Raw genomic sequence first — 24516 nt, 5'->3', positions numbered from 1 at the left:
AGGAGGATTTAAACCACTGTTTAAAAAAAATAGAAACTAGTCTGGGAATATGTTCAGATGTTGAACATAAAATGTTTGGCTTTCCCAAAACCCAGGGATCAACTTCCCGGATCAGAAAATGAACATTCTCCAAAGAAAAGTCTAGAAGAACATTGAAATAAGGTTTCTTTGCTGTCTCCTAAAACAGTATTTATCCATATTTTGGTTGGATTGCATTTATATATATACTTTAGACTGAACTTTTTGTATAATTTTCATAAAAAGCGCTGATTAGAGTAAAATCCACAATAAATTCAACCCACTTTCCCAAGTATATTAGCCTTTTTTTATTTCTCCCTGGAAGGAAACTGCTAATATGCATTGATATGTTCTCTAATTTTAACCATTTAATCTTTTATTTTAATACTGTTGTGTTTCTTATTGTATTAATTATTTATAGTCTGCACTTTGTTCAGCACCTGCTGTTTTTAAGATGGTCTGTAAAGAAGGTTTGTTTGACTGAATAAAAATCCAGATTATTACGACATTCATGCAAAGAGAACTGAGACTAAACTTTTGACCCAAACTGCAACTCTTATTCCACATTGTTTGCATTTTGAGTAAATATAATGATTGCAAAGGCTTTTGCAAACTAATGTATATCTCCCTTTCTAGGGCTTTGATGCATTAGAGAAATAAGGAGAAGCAGACTTGGCATTACATTGTACATATGATAAGAAATGATGGGACTCATTTGTAGAAAATAGACCACAAAATCATAGAACAATCGATTCCTTTAGACTTCTTTTATTTTCAGGCACCCATCTGAGGTTCCCATTTCACAAATCTTTTGCCACATAAACATTTTGGTGAAATACAAATGATAAAGCTGTGATTTCTGGTAACAAAATGATCTGTTCTTTGAAAATACATAAAAGAAAGCAATAATGGTTTGCACGTTAATGTCTCTGGACTCTTTGTTTACCCACTGAAACTGTTCCTTGCTGCTGTTTAGTCACAGTTAAATGCTACTGTATAACACCTGCTCGGATTGTATGTTTTTTATTTTTAATTCCATAAAATAATCACTTCCTGTAAATGTTTGGTACATAATATTGGCACATCGGATATATTTTGTATGTAAAGGTTTTTTAATATGAATATGCCACTGTATGTTGTGCTGTCAATGGTACAATGGTGTACAAGTAATGATTATTAGACAGCAGACATTTAATGCTTATTTAATCGTCGTCTTTTCCACAACATTCCCACTGTAAAAATCAAAAATTGCCTAGAAAGTTTAAATTAGTCATACAGTTTTGGATAAAGATACAACAAAAAAAACAACAAAGAAAAACACAATCATTTTGCCCTTCACTTATTACAAACTGAAAAGAAAACTGCAAAGTTAAATTTTCTCCGGTTTCCCAAAACATATCTGGGAGTAGATTTAACATCTAGCGCCTGCCAGGATCAGGGTGTTCTTTTCCATTTACATTTTGAAGAATGTGTGGTGGCCTTGAACACTGACGCTGGACTACTACTCCCTTACAGTACCAGAAATTACCGGGGCATGTCACGGAAATTATACTCATATCCTGAATATGTCAGACTTGACACTCTTTTCCGAACAGAAATCTTGCAAAAACTGAATTGGTCCGAAACAAATCAGCAAACAAAAAGAGTAAATGATTAAACATTCTGTCCAAATACATGTATTTACTGTTAATGATTGATAGATGAATAAGTAAAGTGCCACAATTAGTTCCTCAGAGATTTCTTCTGGTTTTGTCTTTTTCAAAGATAAATGCTTCATTTTACTGTAAACAGATTTTAATATGATAAAAAGATTTAAGTTACAAAGTCAGTATTTTTCACCAAAGAGCAGAATCCATAGTGTGATAGTTAGCCCCTGATCATCACTCACCCACATTTGTGTTTGACTAGGTTTAATTTTAAATGCTGTTATAAAAGATCTAAGGATCATTCAGTCTCCTTCATTACATCAGAGGGGTTCTATTTAAGTGACCTCTAGATCCCCAAGATATAAAGTAAGGTGTTGTTTCGTAGTATTAAAGCTGGAATGTGGCTTGTGAAATTTCACTTTAAAAAAATGCGTTTGGATCAAAATTGAACATTTTACACCTGTGGATGTAGTTTCCAAGAGAGTCTGGCTGAAGACCTGCACTCTCATGACCCAGACCTGAAAAACGGGCTCTCCTGCACTGTCAGGACCGTAAGTTTATTACGGAAGTTGTATTCAAAGCCTTCTGGAATAGAGCGCAGCACGTGTTTGCTGTCAAATTAGATTTTATGACAGTGTTAAACAGAATAGGAGCAGTTTAAATTATACAGTAAGCAAAAATCCTCATAGGACAGCCAACCTCCACTGTCATTTAGAAACCAGTGATCCAAATGCAGACTTATTTCTATGTAGAACATATCTATTATTCCAGATAGGAGTTTGCTTTTACTTTGTAAGTCTTCAAATACACTTCCAGTTGTAACAGTGCAGGGGAGCTCACATTGAAGCTATGGGTCCTGGCAGTGCAGATCTTCAGCCAAACCCCTCTCTTAGCTTTTTTTTGCTTAATACCCGTGTCATTGTTAAGTTAATGTTTTCTCTGTATTATGTACAATTTTAATAAGCCTTCTTCCAAAGACCTCAATTTGTAGCTCCTACCTCCTGTTCCTAGATCCTATCCCTTCATCTTTTTCCAGCTCAACAATAAGAACTCCATCATAGATAGGAAAGAAACTAAGGACTGCTGTGCAGAATCTGGACACCTTACAGGTGTCATTATGCAACAGACATGCCCAAAGATGAAGCTTGTTTAATTGGTTTAACAAGAAGAACAAAAAAGAAAACTAACACAAATATAGACAACCGCTGAAGCTCTCCATTATAATTCTAAAACATATGACTATGTGAACAATATCATGTGTCACACACTACATGCAAAATAGTGTATTTTTGTTAAACTCTGTTACATTGGCTGTGCCTATGCATCCTGCATGCAAAGGATTATGGGCAACCGTATAGCCCCTAGTGGAGGATAGGAACATCGGGGGGCCCCTATGGTAACTGAACTGTTGATAGGAAGCATCCTGCTTCCTCTTCCTACTGCCTTCCTTACTGCTAATCAGGTAGTACTTATCATGGCGACCACCTCTACTTTGACTTAAATGTCATTACCGATTTGCTTAATTGAGAAGGTGCCATGATATTCTGATGATCTGAAGCATTTATTGTGACAAAAAAAAGAATAAACAGAAGAAATCTATGAGGGGAAAACTTTTTCTTTTTTCTCCACAGGCATCTTTTACTCAAGAAATGTTGGTTAGATATTACATGTTTAGCTGTGTTAAACTAGGATGATGTGCGTAAAGGGTTGACTGATTCGTTTCGTTTCCAATGTGAAAAGATTTATTAATACATTTTTGTCTCATAAACTTTACTGGCTTGGATAAAATATAAATATTTGTCGTCCTTTCAATGATAAATTCTGTTCACAAAATAAAAATAGGTCCTTCTTTGTGCATCTCTGAAAGTTGTTTCTTAGTTTTGTTTTTGTGTGTGTTTGCAAATACTTGACTAAATATATATATAAATATATATATATATATATATATCTTCAGATTTCTGTCCCTATTTATACTTGATTTTGATTATTTTGCACGTGCCAATAAAAAATATTCTGCACAAAGAAGGCAAGATTCCTGTGTAGTTTTTTTTCGTATGTCTTCTATTTTTTTCAACCTCAGTACAAAAATATCAGTATCTCTGATGTTTCTTTTTTAATCTACTGTGTTCCTGAAAATAGATAAAACTGTACCGAAGCGGCAAAATGGTAAATATTGGATACACGAGATTTACGAGGGGGCACAATTACTGTCAACCCTGGTAGAGATGTGTAAAAAGCTTTAAAATGCACTTCTGTTTTATTGCAATTGTAAAATCTGACGTTGAAAGTTTATTTTTTTCATTTTTTTTTATTGAAGGAAAGAAATTTCACATTTATACAGAATTTAATCATATAAAAGCTTTTTCATGAATCACCCACACATTTCAAATAAAACAAATGTACCAATTATGATTTAATGGAGATTTTCTTTTACAATGTTTTCTGTTGTCTGTACAGCCTTTTGATTAGTAGCCGTATATTTAGAGCATCTAGATTTATGAAACAGCCCATTTCATACAGTTGCTCTCCAAAATGGGAAATACAACAGAACAGTCAGTTTAATTAAGTGAGGCAGATGCCTGTTGATCTTACTGAGAAAATTACTCAAAAAAGATAGCTAAATGAATACATTTGCCATTAAATACACAGTTAAGGGAATGATAGAAATAAAAATAATGTTTTTTACACATCTGTACCAAGAAAAAAACAACAATATTTGTGGCACTATTATTTTTTTATGATATGCCTTGTCAAAATATTTGTATCCATTGAATCTTTTCAGATTTTGACACATTACAACCATAACAGTTCTACAGATATCTACATATTATTGGGATCATATGTGATAGAATAATACTGTATCTACAAATAAAGTAGAATTTTTTTTACCACTTTTCTTTATCCTTCACCTAAATAGTAAATAGTCCGCATGCTTACTTAGTCTCATTAATAATCCGCCTGTCCTGTGAAGGTCTTGGAGGTTTGTTAGGGCAGTATTTCCAAACCCTCATCTAAAAGCCAACCCCCCTGCAAGTTTTAGATGTTTTCCCCCTTTAACACATTTTCCTTCTATAACACCCTTGATTTAAAATGATAGCTGACTAAAGAGCTTTTGCTGAACTATTAATCAAATGGTAAATGGTAAATGGTAACCATAACTATTAATCATCCTAATCAGATGCGTTAAAGCAGGAAAACATCTGAAACATGTCAGGCAGTGTGCCTTGAGGACCATGATTGGAAAACACTGGATTGGAGAACATTAAGAAACAATTATCACTATTTGAAGAACAGAGTAAACCACCTATGAGAGGTCAAACGTTGGCGACTTCAGACTAGGGCAGAGGTTTACCTTCCAGTAAGGCTGACTTTACACTGAAGGAGTCATCCATGCGTCACCTCTTATTTTGAAATGTTCCAGATCCACCTTTCTCTTTTCCTGTCTAGTTTGCTGTCTGGTTTGTCTATTTTTTTAAATAACTGATTTTTGCTCCATCTGGGATGAAAATTACACTTGATCCATATTTCTGTTTACAGCAGAGGGGACTATTCGTCATATCTTGAATTGGTGGGGACCAAAAAATTCACCAGTATGGTTTCTATTTGTGATGAAACACGCAGAAGTGAATAATCCAGGTCCAGAAAGTAAAAACCCTGCCTTGTTTTCCTTTATCATCACTTAACGAGGTGTTTAGATCCTCAAGTGATTAGTCCGTATTGTGGAGCTGGAAATGTAAACGGTTGGAACCGATTTCTGTACAGGCTTTTTATTTTCTGGACTGGGATTATCCACCTCTTGAAAGCAGGGGATGCGTGAATAAAGGAATCTGTGTGAATGAAGGAGCTAGCTGCAATGGAATGGTTTCAGGTCACAGCAAATACTATTCAAGCTGACTGAGTTTGAGATATTATCAATTAAAATGGACAAAACAATTAGAACAGAAATGTTCTTTGAAGGCTGTGGTGGTAACGTGACCAAAAATTGAAAAGGAGATCAAGAATACAAATGCTTTAGTAGGCACTTTTTGTCCAAGTTGATGTTATTTTTTATCATTTTGCCATACTTTGAGGCATTTATCAGAGTTTAGATAATTGACTACAGTGCAAAGCAGGGTCTGAAGAATCCAGTATTCTGCAGCAATAATCCAGTCAAAGGCTGCCTCCACAGAGTCATGATGTTTTTCCTTACTGCTTTGTGTGGAACAGCAGTGGTTTCACCATGCCAGCCAACACCTTTGGTAGTTGAGAGGCGATGACCTCTGACATCATCTCTGGAAACTGCACTTTCATGGCGTCCGCCTGGATGAAGGTGCTCAGACAGAATAGGTTGACCTTCTTTACTATCTGTCAGAGAGAGGACATTTATGTTTGTCTTTGTGCTAAACAGATATATACACCTAACAATGGCTTCCTACTCTTTGATAGAGCCTTACATCATGCATAGCGTCCATCAGTTTGGTAAGGTGGTAGAATCGCTGCGAGCTGGCCACCACGCCCTTCTCCTTCATGTGGATGGCTCTGGAAAGCTCTCTTATGTAGTTTTGTCTCATTTCCTCAAATGCAGCCTGACTTTTCAGACCTTCAAGAGGAACTAAGAAAACAACAGGCTAGAAGTGACACTTATCTGCAAATTCATTCACTTATTAAATTAATTAATTTGTTGACTGAAGAGCAGTTGCTACAGTATTTTATTCAAGGTCTAATCTTGTTTAATACTTCTGTTATTTTTCAGGTCTTCATTAGTTGGTCATCGAAGCTCCACATTCCTGGTTGCAACATTGTGTAATAATCGTGTAATTTACCTGTGTTCAGTAATATTATGGCTTTCATGCACAGGAACTCCTCTCGGGTCACTTGTAGGTTGGCAAACTCTTGAGGGATAAACTGGATCGCCAAGCACAGGTCATAAATGGGAGATCTCCTCATCTGCTCCCTAAAAAACAAACAAAAAAATTAAAATAAGGTAAAAGTAATAGTATCTGTTTTCAACATACAAGTGTCAGTAACCTCAAAAGTTCAGTCAGTTCAAGACTCATCCTATCTATAAGATCCTATCTTTGTGAAGCGGGATTTTCTGCGGTTACAGCGACCAAAACAAAGCTACGGAGCAGACTGGACATCAGGAGCGTCTGTCAATTTTGTCCGATTGCGCCTAGATGGGACCGGCTTGTTGTTTTATTTTTATGCTGTTTGTATTTGATTTTATGCCAGTTGTATCATTTTACCCTAACGCTAAAAAAAGAACATTCCCTCACTATGGTGATGCCACCACTGTGTTTCACTATTTATAATGAGGGCCACATTGTTGGATTGTTTGACTTATTGCACATGCATATTTGTCCAACAAACATGAAAAAGTACTTCAAACATAAAGGCCTGCAAATAAAATAATTAGACTAATGCATTACATATATGCAAAGGAAAACAGGGCAAAGGAGAAATGCTGTACTCAGAGCAGCAAAAAAACCCAAACAAAACACATGAATGGTTCAAAATTCACTAGACACATACAAAAAATGCTGCAATTAGACTAAACTACATTTAGCCCCATTCATGTACACTGATGGTGACAAGCTACAATGTAGCCGCAACTACCTTGAGGCACACTGACAGAAATTAAGAAAAGCTGCAAACTGTCTCTGTGTAGCTCCAAACCATTAGGGGGGGGGTGACAGTACAAACACCAACCCATAGGGTACAAGCATAATAGCGTTGGTAAGGCTGAAGGCTGCCTGGATTCAGCACAGTGGTCTGGATCTTCTCTCCTACTCTCAGCTACAGTATGATGTATTCAGAATCAACCTTTGGAAAAGACTTGAAGAAAAATATACTTTTTCATTCCTTACTCTAAATGTCCTTAGGGAAAGCATCCTATTTATTTTTCAGTTACACGTCGGGTCAGCTCACTTTGATTTGTAGTAATATCTATGTACTGCTCCCATATGGGTTAACTATTGTCTCTCCCTAGTGGTTTGGAGCACGATTGTTATGTGGAGTTAGCATACAGCTTTTCATAACTTGGAGTTGTATTTGCTGCTGTTTAGAAGCCTTATGCTGCGTTCACACCGGACGCAGCAGGCGCGACAGAAGCAGCGAGTTTACATGCAAAGTCAATGGTTGACGCGCGTCAAGGCGCAGCAAAAGGTCCTGCAGCGCGTTTTGAGCAGCAGACGCAGCGCGTCGGGCGCGTTTAAGCATCTGATGCGCGTGGCGCGCCGCAAACACACTGCTGCTCGAGATGGAAAAATTTAATTTTTGTTGCTCGACGCGCCGTGTCAACCAATCAGAGAAGCTGATCTGGGAGCTGGCAGGGAGAGAGACACAGCGCTGATGATACAGAGTGCTATGATCACTCCTCTGAAACAGTTTATTGATGCATAAATTAACTTAAAATGCAGAAATTTGCCGGCAGAATATGTTCGCTTTTATTATTCTGGTGCCTCCAGATCGGATTATTTAGATGAAAAACACCTACCAGCTGCCGCGGTGAACCGCAAGGTGGCGACCCGGCCAGAGGCTGCTGTTGAAGGGATTCCTACTGTCAGCGCACCGCCGGTATGTGGGGGTCTGAGTGCCTCCGACAGAAATAATATTGGAAGGCAAGATTGTAATCTGAATGAACTGACTGCACTGATTAAGTTTTCAGGTCTAATTTCTCACTTAAAACCATATTAAAACTACTTTATTCCCACTGATCACAGCAAATATAGCTGCAAGGCAGAGAAAGGATAGTGAAGCTCCGCGTCAGACCCACTTTTGCAACGTGCAGCTCTGCCCGCGCGTCAGAGCTAACTAGTACAAGCAGCAAAAATGAAGCAGCAGACGCGATTTTGCTGCTCTTGCTGCATCCGGTGTGAACGTAGCATTATTTTGGTCGATGAACTACTTTAGGTATTTGCTGCGCATTAAGTATTTGGATCCCTCAGCCACTGTACTTATTGCCTCTCACAGACCTCCTGCGCCATTACGGAATGACCACATTTATTTATAAAAGAAATTACACACTCATGGATTTATTTATAAGGGAACTGTTAATAGCATTATCAAATTAAGAAGTTGGAGACGCTAAACTTTAGACTTTCATTACCTTTTTAGTATTTCATACACTAATATGTACATTTCTGTAGGTCTACCACATACAATCAAAATAAGCTACATTAACATTTCTTGTTCCAAGTATACATTAAATTAGAATGTTTAAGGACTATGAATAGTTTTGCAAGGCACTGCAATGTTAACTTACTGGCTAAGAACCAGATCAGGTGCAAAGTATAGATATTCGCTGGTGACATTCTGAAAAGAACGCCAACCGAGAGAGAACACCATCAGGTTCATCCATGAGTACTGGATTAGAGTCATCTGATCATTGATGTGCAGATTGCGAAAACCTTGGAATAAAAGAAGAACACAGAGTAAAAAAAACTAAAGAAAAACACCAAAACATCTGATCTCATCAGCTGTTCTACTACCTGTTACTTTGATGCATGATAACAGAACAGATCACTGTAGGACATTATTTTTCCTGATATACTACTCTCTCTCTCTCTCTCTCTCTCTCTCTCTCTCTCTCTCTCTCTCTCTCTCTCTGAGATTAGAGTTTAACACTTCCTATGACTAATGGGAATCACTTAAGGTTGAGACCTTTAGCAAGGCCTCCCAGTTTGATCCCCATGACAACAAATAAGGTAGCCCTGAATCGAGAGCTGTTACCTGGCAGGGACTTGGACCACTTGACAATCCACAGCAGCTGTTTCTCACACAGCCTGTTGAGACTGTTGAGCAGAAGATGGGGAACTTCGGGTTGTGAGTTGTCATAACCTGAGTACACAATCTCGGGTTCGATGTTTTCCAGAATGCTGATTATTTGTTGGGACATCTGAATCTCGTGGATACTTGGTACACAAGACATGGAGGTCAAGGCCTGGCTATCCCCAGACATGGACAAATGGGACTGGAACATCAGGGACGGGGCCAAGCCTAAGGCCTTCAAGGCTCCAAAGCGCTTCAGCTTCCTTCCTGTGACACAAATATAATGCTTTATCAAACCTAATAAACTTTTCCTTTTACACCAAATAAAAGTCAGACATTTAAGGGCAAAATACATGTGTATATAATTGCAATAAATCCACAATTATCTCATTTCTTAGTTTCTTGTTTCTCATTCCAGCTATCTATAATTTTTACATCTTGCACACTGCAATGTGCCCTTTGATGTAAGGGGACCTGCAGAAGAAAATGTCTCTCTAATGACTCTTCAACCACAACTTTAAATCAGCATGAAAATGTAATCTATTAGCCAAGATGTGCTATATTAACTATATGTTAATGGGAGTGGTGAGGTTAGGGTATAGAGCTTGGAATCCTGAGGTTCTGAGTTTGAGCCCCACTCCCACAGACTACCACTTTGGGTCCCTAAGCAAAGACCCTTAACTCCTCACTGCTCCTCGGACGCCCTACAATGGCAGCCCACTGCTCCCCAAGGGCATGGGTTAAATGCAGAGGGATCATTTTGTTGCTTGTGACAGTGTAATGACAATAAAAGGTGAAAAAAAACATAAATATAAGGTTTACATTGTATATATTTACATTGAGAAGACTATACTTGTAATATTATATAACTTTGATCACCCTGCATACACTGAAGCATGGTAGGGACAGCGTTATGATCTGGGGTTAATTTTCAACAAATGGACATAAGATTCTACTTAGGCTAGATTAAATTATAAACTACTCTCCAATCCAGCTCATTAGTGTCTGACGTTAAGTGCTGAAAATAAGTTTTAGCATGCATCCAAACCCTTAAAATAAGGGCTCTACCACAGAAATTGGAATTGTCCCGCAGTATATCTGGAAGATGTTTGGTGTTTTCACCTGAAAAGATTTATGCAAAGTAAATCTTCCCACAGTCTGAGAACTTTTTCAAGGTAGAATAGACAAATATTACAAAGTCAATATGTAGGAGGCTGATAAAGTCCCAATAAAGACTGAAAGCTGGAAATAAACAAAAATATTGTTCAACGAAGTTTTAAAATAAATGAGCATCAACTTAATTTTGAAGTCCAAAAAACTGTACAGTCTTGAGATCCACTGAAGGTATAAATATAAACCTGTAGCTTTAAAAAAAGAGTGATCCTATTTTTATTTCATGAAGATTCCGCATTGAAAACTAACATGAATATTGGCTATCAGTACAAAAAAAAAGACATCCTACCTCCAAGCATCATTCCTGCTTGATAACACTTTCTGAGGCGACATGCGGGGCAATTCTTCCTCCGAATTTTGTCCACAATGCAGTCATTTCGCCCGGCACAGAGATAGCTGTGATGGCCTGTTGATGACAATGAGCACAGGCAGACAATACATCCAATTTTAGCAGTGCTTGATTTCTAAATGTGTAGGCAACCAGTGAAGGTAAAAGATGGATGAGAGGGGGGTAAAAAAAAAGGGTTGAGGGTCTCTTGACTAACCACTCCGAGCTAAGGCAGCGATCTGAAAGACTTAAAGAGGCAAATTAGATAGAGGCAAGGCTGTGAGGACAGAGTGACATGGCCATGGTGAGACATAGTGGCTCTCACTATATCTTGCCCTACAAGATAACAAAAATTTTAAAAAAAAAGAGTCCGAGATGAAGAACATGGTGTACACTGTTCAAAGTGATACTGTTTCTAATAACCTTTAACAACCATCATAGAAGGTCACACAGTGTTTGTGTGTGACTCTGGGTTTTTTGTTTGTGCCAAAATTCTGCTATTAACTTAGATTAGATTACAAGATAAATACAGCAAATAAATATCTTTATTAAACTCCATGTAACCAATTGTAAATATACATTTATATGTACTGTACAGTGGCACCAAAGGACTTTGACTCAAAGGTTTAAAAAGATGTAAGAGGCTCAATATAACAGCATAAAAGAACATTGTAACATTCATTTTCTTTCAAAACCTTTTACCAGTGTAACATTTCACATTTAAAATCCTTCGAATGTGGAGCTTGTTGATAACTCACATTAGAGAACAAGTTATAAGAAGCTTATAAGAAGCTTATAAGCCTATAAGTGTTAGCAGAGGATCGTGCTAGCTGTAGTTAATAATCACTTTGATTAAATTATTTGCTTCAATAGACACTGTTTTAACCTTTGATGTATATGCATGATTATTTTTTAATCCAAATTAAAATATATGTCAATAAAAGACTTTGCAATATTATTGATGGAATGAATATCTGTAATCAGCTTTTTCACGTGTAGCCACCAAATCAACACAAATTAAAATGCCATAAATTCATTAAAATGCGGAGAAAAAAAAACACAGAAGAAACTATTTATTAGATTTTTTTTAAAACATTGATCTGAAGAAATACGTTTACTTGTCTTTTTTTATGTTTCAGTGTGGAACAGCTTTAAACATTTAAGTTTGGAATTTACTTTTGTTAACAAAGATTGATTAGTGTCGTATTTATGTGGCCCCTAAAGAGATTCGCATGATTATACATGATGAACATAATAATAGTTCTTACAAGACAGATATAATTCTAAAACCCTTTTTTTGATAGTGTAATTTATTTGGTATTATTCAGATAAATATATAAAACAGTTTAGCTTGCTAGATATCTGGTTATGTAGCAGCCTTCAGAAGATAGCAGCATTGCCAAATGACATCACTATCACTTCATAGATATGGTTAAAAGTAGGCCACGAAAACTAAGAAATAACTCCATCCACAACAATAAACTTAAGTTAATTCTAACCAGTAGGAGAAATTTGAATAAAACATGTCTTAAAATTAATGTTTTTCTAGAATTAGCTGTGCAAAGCAGGTTAATGTTTATTTGGTGGAGGTTAAATAAGTAAATAAAGTAAAAAAGTTACCATTATATTTTCCAAAAAACTAAAAGGTTGAATATATTTAAATTAAGCATCTTCAAGAAGTATCTCAATACTGAGTTATTCAGTAGAGTTGGACTAGAGTATCATAGCGCTCTTTTTGTAGTGGTCTCACTGGAATATACTTTAGCTACAGTAAAAGTAATCACATCATTATTAATATCACATATATAAGTGACTACAAAAATTCTTTTATCAGACATAAGACATTATCATGACTTCCTGCATAACCACTTAACCACTTAAACTCGGCACAACATTTTACAACCCTTGGTTTTTCCCTTTTAGAAAATTTTTATTACAATCACAGAGGGATAGTCAACATTTTAGGGATTGGAAAGCTAAACAAAAGTAAAGTAAAGCAAACTTAAATTATGCACTTTAAACTTCTGGCAGTCTGAAAGTTGGAAATGTAGCTCACCTTCCACTGCTCTTTTGAAAAAGACCTTACAGCTCCCACATGTTAAGACTCCATAATGGCAGCCAGATGCTTCATCCCCACAGATAACGCACATTCTCTGTGGTTGCATCCTGAAAAATAGACCAAACCGTTATATGTGAAGGAAAACTTGGGAGCCAAAAACTGCAACAGATCAATGTCATTAATTAATTACAAAAATAAAAAAAATATGTGAGATTTTTAAGAAATAACTGGATATAAACTATGAATTTATGTAATCTTTTAAGCTTTTTTATTAAGTCCTTTTATGGGTGGGACTATCAATGCTACAGTAAGTTGCTGCCCAGGTTAACCAATTAGATGTTAGGGTTACTTTGAATAGTGACAGATTTGGTTGTTGCATACAGGGCCTTAATTGTAATTCAATGATAAATTAAATCTTAAGATTTGGATACATAATACAATACATTATTTTACAATACATTTATAATTTTTAACATTTTAATCTTATCTATATATATATATATATATATGACATGGATTTATATAATGTAGTAAATTAATGTTTTTAAATTTAAATCAACACAACTGATTACCTCATCAATAAATGGTTACTTTACTGAGTAAAGTACCAATTACAAAGAAATATGCAAAGAAATCAAGATCAGGTTTCATTTTATGTTATAAGCACACATGGATCATTGGAAACCAATTTCTTATTATTGCATTAATAAATATATCTGATTAGAATACATTTAAATCTTAATAGGTTGAATTGAATATTTAAAAGCCAACCACAAGGTTTGCTTATCAATATAATGAGTTTATTTACTGTTTTTAATATTAGCCTATCAAACTATTAAATAGTGTACGTTTATAACTCCAGTACCTACTGAATTTAGGACAGCTCTTTTGTTTCCTGTTTTTCTGCTGGATGAACTAATTAATCCAGCTGTGCCTGAGCTCAGTAACCATGGCCACATCTGGATTAATCAAGTAACCCAGTAATGGCAGACAAGAAACAAAAGAACTGCCGTAAGTTCAGTAAGAAGTGGAATTGTGCATAAAGGCCATTGTTCCTATAGAAATAACTTAATTATGCAGTTTGTTCAATTAAGGTAAAGTTTCTTAAGTAAATTGTGCTTTTTTCCCCCTTTTGCAACACTTATTAGAGTTAAGTATTTATCATGAAAGCACAATTTAACGAAATAACTCAATAAGGAATTTTAATAAATAATTACCCAGGGAAAGAGGAGAAAGGTGAAGGGTTCCTCTGAGTCTGGGTGTGGTTCTGGATCCCATCGTAGTTGTTGGCTGTAAAGGCGTCTGTCTCAGTCATACCTGTCGAGTGGAGCCAGTACTGGGATTCAGATGTAGAGGTTTGGATCTCCCACCGTGAAGCTTCAGTCTTGTACATGGTGTTTGGTGATGAGTGGGCGGACAGAGCGCACCTGGACTCGGTCCTTCCGAGGTTCCCAAGCTGCTCTGGCTGCTTTAACTCCAACAGACAGTTTGGAGAGCCCTCCAGCCGTGGTCGAGGAACCACCTCCAGCCCCTGCTGGTGTTTGCTGTCGATTTCGCAGCAGGTGTCTAATGCAGGGATCTCTGGTGATGCGTCAAACCTCGGACAGGGGGTGTCCATTATCACAGAGGGCTCCTTTTCGTCTTTAATGAACTTACAAGCCCCAGAAGCTGAGGACAGGCTTAGATTTACTCCTGGCAAACTTTCCGATATAGATGAACCGGTGCTCTGAGTTTTAACAAAATCTTCCCAGGGAACACTATCAGACTTTAAATAGTCGCTGTCATAAAACTGCTTTCCAGAAGCTGAAGCATCAATAACATTACAGTCTTTATAAACTGCGCAGTCTCCACTTAAATTCAACCCGTGAACTAAAGCGCCTGGGGTTTCCAAATTACGCACAGGCAGTTTGGTGGACCTGCTGAAGCCAGGATCAATCAGTTCTCTTACTCTCGCTTCAGCTGAATCAGCAATCGAAGAGGCGCTCATCTTCCCGTTAAGTTTGTCTTCCATCAGTAGTTGGTTTCTTTCCTTCCTTCTGTGGCTCGAAGAAGCGTCCTGAGTGCGTCTGCAGGCTGGATGTTACAGCGAGATAAGGAGACCTTCCTATAATCCTCCTCCCTGCCTCTGACTTTGTCTTTCACATGAACCAAAGCCTTTATAATACCTCAGATTCTTTTTTATAATATTTCTTTGTGAGGCAAATAAACCTTTGTTATTTAACTTAGATTGCGTTTATATTCTCTTTACAAAAATAACAAAAGAAAACTGATAAAAAGCAACACTTTCCTCTTTTTAACGTCGGGGACATTTCTAATTTACCTTACAGTCTTCCAGTCCTCCACAGAATCAACTAAGCTTTTAGACTTCTAACCAAATGGCAGAGCTAAAAAGAAGTGGCATTCTTTTCAAGAGAATCTCAATGTCAAGGGCCATTAGTCTCCGCCCTACAGATCATGAATAAGTGCAACAAACTGTAAATAGGTGTTACCATCATGGGAATTTAAAACTAACAGCCTATCTGACAACTGAAAAGAATGTTTAAACAAATCATCCTAGGGGCCAAAGGCTGGTCCTAATGGGATGGGCCCCTATTTTGAATGTTGGTTAGTTTATATGTATGCCAGTTAGGGTTAGGGTTAGATATATACTGGTAATGATTGGGGTTTAAGGTGAACGATAGGCTTAGGTATAAATGCTGGACCTAAAAGGAAGAATTAAAAGAATCCAACCAGCAACCTCACTTCTGAATCCATACATCCGAAACTATAAAAGAAGTCAGTTTTTCTTACATTAAGTGCATTTGTTCTTGAATGTATGGGGTAAGTGTGACATTTTGCCAATGGATCAAGACAATTTACATTTAAAATAAGAAAAACCTATTGCATTGTCTTATTTCAAGTGCACATTGTCTAATTCTCTTGTTTTAAGAGTAAAAATGCTCATTCCATTGGCAGATCATCTTTTTTAACTGCTCAAATTAAGGGTAAATACATATAATTTAAGACACATTTACTTATTTCTAGACTGTTTTTGCAGTGTGAACAGTCTTAACAATGATTAAGGTCTACAAAGGTTTAAAGTAAGCCTGATTTTTTTTGCTACAAATTTAGTTTTCTGTTTAAATCCCCTTTTCCTGATCGAAGTTAAAAACACTCCAAACCTTAGAAATGTAACTTTTAATTTCAGATATGGTTGAAAATGTGCTATCCTTCCTGGTACTTTATATTTAATGTCTGTAACACTGGCACCAAAACAGACCCTCAGCATAATTCTGCCACCGCAGATGACAGCCGGTACAGTGGTGAATGGCATACTCTTCTTTAAATCCACTCTCAAAAATACATTTCTTTATGTCCACATAGTAAGCCTCCAATATAGTTTGGTTTTAGTTTAGGGTTATTGTCTCACTGAAATATCATCATTTTCACAAGTTTCAGCTATTGGACCAAAACTGTTACCTTGGATTAAAGGAAATTTGTTGGAATATTCAGTAAAAAAAAAATATAAAATGGAAGATGTGAGACCAGCAGTGGGATTATTCTCTTAGAGTATCTCATCAACATTAATGGAAAGGGTGCTAACCGAGAAACAACCAAACCTATCTAACATAGCTGACCATATGAACAGAACAGATGTCTTCTAAAGAAAAAAATTGCAATCTAATGAGGCAAAGACTGAACTTTTTGGACACAATGACAACAAAAACTTTAAAGAGTCACAGTAAAACCAAAATGAATCTATCAGCTGTTAAGCATGGTAATGGCAGCATGATGCTGCGGTTGTGTTTGTCTGCTGGTGGTTAAATTTGTATGACAATGAAGAAGAAGGACTACCTTCTAATTAATTTTAAATCAATTACCAGATGTTTGAAAAAGTGACCACAAAGTGACAATGATGAAAAACACATTAAAAACTCGTTATAAAGAAAGAATCAGCTTTATTATGAATGATTATATTTGCCAGCAAGGAATTTGACTTTGATTACAGAATTACTTACACAGACTAACATTATTATGCTGAAGCAACTTTAACCCTTCGTTCTCCTTAAAACCATATGGTGTATATTAAAAAAACAACAAAAAAGCTAATTTCAAAAAGCAATTGATTCCTGATTAGTCAGATATCCAGCCAAAGTTATGCCTGAGGCTTTAACAAATAAATGCAGTTTTATTTATTTTATTGTTTTTATTTTGTTCACTAAGTTCTTATTTTATGGTTTACTGAATTATCCATATAATCATGTATGTATATATATATATATATATATATATATATATATATATATATATATAAAACAAAAACTGCATTGTCAAAAGGCCCATCCACACAGATTACATCCACACATTATGTTTTGAACATAATGTGTGGATGTAATCTTCTTTTTACTAATAATAGTTTATATTTATATTTAGCTTTTTTTTTTTTACTTTAAACCACAAAACTCCCTGTTCACTTAGAGTTAATGCTTAATTCTTGCACTGCTCTCCAGACACATTTTTTGTATATGCAGGGAACCTACAGTATGGGCATAGTAAAAAAGAAAAAAAGTTGTGCTTGTATTTGTTACATATTGCAAAGGGAAACTGTATTCTGGGCTTTCTTGGATTCATTTGACTTATCTAATTTACTTTTCTGTTATCCTGGTTAGATGACAGAACAGGTTTTACTGTTCAAGTTAATCAGTCCAGGGTGGATGTTGCTGATGAATGTGCTCATGTTTCACACACAGTCCTTGGCCCTATCGCCTGCGTCATGTTTTAGATGGCATCCAAGGGGATTCTCATGCAGTGGCCTACATATTGCTTGGATAACAGTTGCACACTCATATCTGCACTATGAGATCTTCAGATGGTGTAATGGCCTAGTTTCTATAATCAAAGTTTCTTCCAAAAGGTGGCTAAAAAGTGGTGCAACTTTTGCCACCTTTATAAGTCACTTGTTTTATTTTCTCATCCTAGCCCGCACCATTCCTTATAAAGTAATAATTTGCAAATTTTTTTTGTATAAGAACAAACCATGGCTTTACATTTTTTCTTCTGTATTGCCTCATTATATAGCTTGACTGATAAAGTGCAGTTGTGGCATGTATTCCTTAAAAGATGCAAGCTGTTAAACACAGATGAGGTCAGACTGTTCCTCAACATTTAACTTACTTAACCGTAGAAAATGACACTGCAAAACAGCATCTGCTCCAAACGTTTTAAAAAACATAACCCATCTGTATTCCAAGAAATGAAGATAGCCAACATGGATGATTATTACATTCATTAAACAGCATGCTCAGGTAACCCTGACTTTAATGCAGTAACGTTTCAAAATGTAATTTCTCCTCTGAACATTAAGCCAAAGTTCATTAACTTTACAATAATGCTTAACAGACAAAATAAAGAATAGTTATCACCAAAGAGCTTTATTCTTACTTCTTGGCTGTACAAATCAGAACCCAAACACAGACATAATCAAACCTATGTTCTTGTTTCACTTCAGTACCTCACTTTTGTACCAGACAATATCGAAAATGGAAAATAAAAATATGTGTGAAAAGCCATTATTTGCTAACAGTGATACACCATGCAACAAGAAGGGGAAAGCCCATAACCTTACTGCCACCATGTGGTTAACTGAACACACACAGCTGAGAGGATTAGGCCTACCAAAAAGCAAGCATTCATTCAATGGCTTCTTTGGAACACAAAACTGAAGACAATGTTTTCAAAAGCATTTTTTCCAGTTGTATGAGCAAAAAGGATAAGGACCTTTTTTGATTTTTTTCTCAATTTCTCACTTTGCAGCGATTGTATTTTATAGACCAACACAAATAGTCTGTATTAGTAAGTGATGGAAAGTGATGCTTAATTAGGAAAAAATAAAATAAAATCAAAATACTGCATCATGTAGTCGCATGAATAATTTTGCAAGCAGTAAAGGTCGCTTTACCTTGATTTAATGTCAGAAAAAAAGATCATATTATGCTCAACTTATACGACTATTTTGTCTACTCATTTCTAAGAAATCATTTCCATTCTTTGCTCTTCTTTCTGCACAACATCTCCCAGTTGCCTGACAAGATCGGCTAGTGTGTTCAAATCACGGTTCCCTCTTTCCAGGAGCTCGTAACGAAGACTGGAGATGTCCTGTTTGATCTCTCTCAGTTCACCTTTGGGACAAGAAAGTTATTCATTTATTCATTTTTTGGCAATCTGATGACAAAAAAAAAAACACTTTCTAAGAAACTTACCTTCATTAACTTCATCATTATCCTTATCTCTCTGTGCTTTAAATATGTATCTTTTGATTAAGCAGTTCATTATTTTCTGCAATAAAAGAATAATAGTATTAAATTAATAACTAATCAGTCATTACAAACAGGTTAGTTGGGCAAAATGTAAAAATCTAAACTGAGTTGATCACGATGATTAAATAAAGAAATAAATAAATATAATTGATTAAAAAAAAATTGTGTTATGTTAAAAAAGAAACTGGCTTCATATGTGCAGCCCTTTTTTTAGTTTATTTTTTTGCACCAAGAAAATGTGTAAGAAGGTAGTTTTTTTCTTTTTCTTTCAGTAACTAATATAGTTTTGATCCAATATTGACCAATGTTCTTTTAGAGGGAAACGTCTTGTTCATAAATATACCAATCTAAGGTTCAATTGAGGGGGAAATGAGCCCATAGCATCATAGATATTGCACCATACTAAACAGAGCATAGGAAGCTCTGTGACCCATCATATTTGTTTCCTAGGTAGATCGTTGGCAACAGACTATTTAAAAGCTAATTGATGTCTGAAAACGTATTTTAAATTATTAAAATCTTTCAATGACAATTACTTGAAGAGTTATTCAGTAGTGGCACTTAGTGATTTCATTAACAACACTAATTTCCCTCAAAGGAACTCATGGGCTCAAATTAGTAGAAGAATTACCTCAACATGCTGCAATGACAGATTTTATTCTATAGATTTTTTTTTTTACACATCTTTACTTTTAAAGAGGAAATGAAACGGTCAACCAAACTAACTTCATTCACGAGATTGAGCCTTACTATTTTCAATAATTATATCACAAATGTGAAAAATATAAATTTAAAACAAAAAACAAAGTGTTTTTTCATAATTTTTGGTAAGGGTGCTGCCATGTTGCAGTACCTCAAATGGTGACATCACCGGGTTGGTACGTGATTTAACTAGCAACTGTATACATTGGATATATATGTATTGGTGATACATCAAAAGTATAAAACACTTAAAACATGTGGTTTTATGGAAGACAAAGCTGAAAGGACAGCGAAGAGTCCTTTTCTTTATCTAAATCACACTTCTTATGCTTTTGACCTCATTCAGCTTGAGACTCGAGCATGGATGTAATTTTGGGAGGGGGGGGGACTCCTGCACTTTTTTTTTACGTTTTGGTCCCCTGCTCGTTTTACTGTCCAAAGTAAATGTTATGCTACAGTACACAGATATTCGTACAGCACTTGGACCATGCAGACAACTGCAGGTCAAACTGAAGCCCACTTCCCTGAGTTTAGACCACCCACAACCTCCTGATTGGTCCTCATTCTTTTCCTGTGTGATTGGCTCTCACCGCTGTCACTTCTTAAAAGCTCACTTTACAAACATCTGATGAGTCACTGAATCGGGTCTGTGATTGGATGGTAAAACACGCTGAATTAAGTTATATTAAATAAAACTCATGTCCTCCACTTCTGAAATCAAAATTTTGTCAATGGACTCGAGCCGTAGTAAGGAGAGAAGGGGCAGTTTTGGACCCAGGTTTCTGACTATCCCTGCTACCCCACAGAACACCTGCTGTGGAAAATAGGAAAAAACAAAAGACTTTTGAGTCTGGCATGCTAGCCGTCCATCGGACAGTTGGCTAAAAGCCTGAAGCTGCTCTGACTTTTTCAAATTTTACCACCTATAAGTTGGGTTCTACTGACCGGTCAAAACACCAGTCAGCCATAACAATCACGGATCAACCCCGTGATGTCACCGTGTCAGGTACTGCAACAGGGCAGCACCCTTAGCAAAAAATTATAAAACAAAGCTTTGTTCTTTTACCTTTATATTTACCTTTATATTTTTATTTGTAATATAATTACTTATAATAGTAATAAACAAACTTGTGAATTAATGTAATTTGCTTGACCGTTTCATTTCCACTTTAAAGCCAACAAATGTGGACGTTGCTGTGAAAGTAACAATCAAAATACTAGATGCCAAAGTAATTCCATGTGTATGAGTGCAAAGCAAATGTTTATTTAACTAATGACCATTAGCAGTCTTGGAGACTGCCATGGAGACTGAAATTACTGAGCACTAAATCCAAATAAAGAAACAAGAATTGCCTTACTTGATGACGAGATGGATGAAGTGATGCGTCCTCTTTCAGTCCTCCATGTTCCCTTAACTATGGTATTAGATATCAGGAAAAAAGAAAATTCATTTTTCAACGTACTTTAAAACATCTATAAAACTGTGTGACATTTGCAAGGCCAAACCAAGGCACTATGGCCCCTTTGGTATAATTTGATTTGGGGGCCCACTTTAGCAGAAGCACATACTGAAGGCCCAGCTTCACCTGAGTTCTGAGGGCTTATTTTGCAGCTACATTAAGACAGGTCAGACACACACAACACGGATGGCAAAACATTAAGGCTGCAAATGCATACATCAAGCTGTTAAGATTCTCTTGTACATTTATCTCCACATTTAATTGTGAAAATTATCTGATCAAGGTAAGGGAATGATGGTCCTGGGCACCCCTCATATAACTCAGACTGGGTTGTTTATGTAAATTGCGACTGTAGAAATTGATACAGTCACACTTCTGCAGGAGTTTTGCAGTGTGAAGAGTCAATGATCTAGGGACACAGCCCACCACCAACAGCAGAATCCAGAAGGCACAGAAAGGCACTTTAAAATGAGGACAATACAGCATTACTCTCAGGATGTTCACTCAAACTCACCCCAAATCATGTGAAAGACCTAACGATAAAAATGTTTAAGGTTTGAATAGAAGACGTTTTAGTTGAACTGCTTCCTAGGCAAAAAAAAGGGAAGGAGCTCAGCTCAACAAGATAAGAGCTTTGAGCTTCACTTAAAAGATGTTACTGATCACTTTATCTCGTGTTCCAATTAATTCCTTATGACAAGTCAATTAATTTCATTTGGAGAGGTTTCTAAGTACTTCTAAGTTTTCTGTAAAAACTTAGAAGTACTGAGCAGAAAATTTGAACTGTAGATCTTAAAATCGGTGATGGTTGAAAAAAAAATGCTTGGAAAATCTAAAGAACAAGTATTTAGCAGCATCCCATTACAGTTTGTTTTACATCCACCCTTCCTTTGAGCTTTTATTTTAACATTGATTCTTCCTTTCACTCAGCAGGCCAGTAACAAGAAGACAGCAGGAGCACAAAGATGACAAAGCTTTTTTCTTTTTCCTGTGACAGCTTCACTTTGAAATTAACTGCCAATGCAATTCAGACAGGCCTTTTGTTTATTTTAAAACTGCTCTGAACACTAATCAATTTGTATTGTTTTTGGACCCAGTATGAAAGAGCTTTTATTTTGAAGAGTTGCTTTATATCATTTTTTGTGTATCACCGTACTATTTGGGTTTTGATACCTCTGATATTTTAAAGCACTTTGGTCAAGTGTGCTGAGTGTGCAAAAGGTTGTCTGGGCTTAGTTGCCAAAGAACTTCATCAATTGTTCAGAGTCCATTTAAAAAGTGCTCCCTCTCATCCAGAGCTGCCTCTCTATCAGATTAGATTTCCACCCTGTTTATCTAATTTAGTCCCTGTTTCCACAGCATGAATGACCCAAATAACTACGCTGTTTCCATTAAAAGGTTCCTGTTGTGCAAACACATGCTTCAGGCTTTTTGATACAACAAAGCTATTAATGCTGCCCATCAACTTGTCCAATTTAAATAAACTATTCCAAAACATTAGTCTGTAAGGTGTTTTTTTCAGATTTTTTCTTACATTTCTTATGTCTTTGCCATTCTTTGACTCTTCTCTGTTTTCTTTTGGAGGTTTAAAAAATGTCTTTATCCCGAGTAGGAGGGACAGCACAGATTTGGGGCTGGGTACGAGGTTGAAGGGCACAGGCAGAGTGCTGCCGTGTTCAAAGTAGGAGAACCACAGCTTGGCTCGGGCGAATTTCCACTCAACATCAGCATCATCCTGCAGTATCAGATAAGAAAGGGCACTGATTACTCAGAACAGCGGTGAATGTATTCCTAGAATACTCATGAAAAACAAAAGGAAGCAGAAATGAAAAACTGCTGTGTTTGATTCGTACCTCAATTTCCTGGAAGGAGCTGTTGAACATGGCTATGAGCATGTTCAGCAGAACAATCACCATGATGATGTTGTATACCCCATACAGAACATAGCCTATATTCTCTATGAATTTATGATTGATGGTTAAAACGACGGACTTTACTTCTGAAAGTCCAAAGATTGCCCAGAAAAGTGTTTTAAAACTTTCTTCAACCCTGGCGGAAGAACAAAATTATTAATAACATACAAATGATTGTTTCAGCCTTTATGCTTCTGGCACTTACGTTGTAAAGGCAACGTTGTATTTGGCTCCAAGGTAGTATGAATATAGATCAAACATTCCCACCATGAATGCCACGAAAACTGTTGTAAAAATAACCATGAACTGAAAAATGTCTTTCATCGTTCTTCCCAGAGAGATCTGCAAGGGCCCAAACCTCTCGTTGGCTGGCAGGATGTACGCGATGCGGGAAAAACTCAACACAATGGCAATTGCATAGAGACCTTCAGAAATCAGCTGTGGGTCTGAGGGAATCCAGTGAATCCTTGCTGTAAATATGTAGAGATGCATGAGACTGGGTTGAGAGATGATAAAACTTCAGCTTCGATCCACTAAAAGAACATTTATCATTAAAGGTATGAAACAGGATTTTTCTCTGAAATGAAGGGTCCAGATCATCAAAATGCCTTAATTGATGGATGGCATTCTTGCACTTATGGTTCCCCCCCAATAAAATTAAAATACTTAAACTCTGGCCGTGGTGGTGGCTACAAAACAGGAGCCAATCCACTTTGCCAACTGTCGAAAGGCTACTTGTTTGTCAATCAAACATTTTGCGTACGTGCCCCCAGTACTTTATTTACGTAGGCTTGGCTGTTTGGCTAGCGGTCCGCCATTACACAGAAGCACAAAGAAGTACTCCTACGCTTGTTTGCTGCTACTTCTGCTTTTTTTTTTAGATATTTGTTCACTCTTTTGTGTAAACTTGAGCATTAATGGCTAAAAAGAGAATCCTAACAAACCTAACAGGACAAGAAAGCCTTTTTTCGTTGTAGTGAGAGAACGGAGCTGGCTAAATGTGTGTTTAAGAGATTCTTTTCAGAGATAGCATGGGTCAAAAGGAAAATTGATATTTCAGTAAATTAGGTTGAATTCGGCAATAAATACTGTATTTTGTAATTATGAAACATGTGCAGTGATAACGCCGGCAGAGACCTATTCTACTTATAAAGGCAGCCGGTGCAGCCTGG

General features: G+C 36.5%; 2 protein-coding genes across 2 annotated transcripts in view; both read right to left on the bottom strand.

The window, feature by feature from the left end:
* Positions 1-5849: 5849 nt before the first annotated feature.
* On the bottom strand, positions 5850-14984 carry pgr (progesterone receptor). Its single transcript, XM_015388535.1, has 8 exons — positions 14191-14984; positions 12971-13080; positions 10876-10992; positions 9375-9680; positions 8908-9052; positions 6467-6597; positions 6098-6255; positions 5850-6008 (listed from the first exon to the last, which is right to left on the bottom strand). The coding sequence occupies exons 1-8, from the start codon at positions 14982-14984 to the stop codon at positions 5850-5852; spliced, it is 1920 nt and encodes a 639-aa protein (XP_015244021.1).
* A 3902-nt stretch (positions 14985-18886) lies between these two features.
* trpc6 (transient receptor potential cation channel, subfamily C, member 6) overlaps positions 18887-24516 on the bottom strand; it is a 14147-nt gene continuing 8517 nt past the window's right edge. The window contains exons 6-11 of the mRNA XM_015388534.1: positions 23550-23814; positions 23285-23480; positions 22966-23166; positions 21330-21386; positions 19213-19288; positions 18887-19131 (exon numbers count right to left, since the gene is read on the bottom strand). Coding sequence (XP_015244020.1) covers positions 18980-19131; positions 19213-19288; positions 21330-21386; positions 22966-23166; positions 23285-23480; positions 23550-23814 — 947 coding nt within the window. The 3' untranslated portion in view covers positions 18887-18979. The remainder of the gene's footprint in view (positions 19132-19212; positions 19289-21329; positions 21387-22965; positions 23167-23284; positions 23481-23549; positions 23815-24516) is intronic.

The sequence above is a fragment of the Cyprinodon variegatus genome, unplaced genomic scaffold, assembly GCF_000732505.1.
Source record: "Cyprinodon variegatus isolate N-32 unplaced genomic scaffold, C_variegatus-1.0 Scaffold427, whole genome shotgun sequence".
NCBI classification, from domain to species: domain Eukaryota; kingdom Metazoa; phylum Chordata; class Actinopteri; order Cyprinodontiformes; family Cyprinodontidae; genus Cyprinodon; species Cyprinodon variegatus.
This window is presented reverse-complemented; position numbering and strand designations above follow the sequence as displayed.

Bases quoted from the DNA above. Each gene is read 5' to 3' on its own strand.
- pgr (XM_015388535.1), bottom strand. From the start codon at position 14,984: ATGGAAGACAAACTTAACGGGAAGATGAGCGCCTCTTCGATTGCTGAT. The intron at 13,081-14,190 runs GTAATTATTTAT...TCTATTTTTCAG, and splicing joins CCTTTCTCCTCTTTCCCTGG to GATGCAACCACAGAGAATGT. The intron at 6,598-8,907 runs GTAAGTTAACAT...TTTGTTTTTTAG, and splicing joins CCTGATCTGGTTCTTAGCCA to GGAGCAGATGAGGAGATCTC.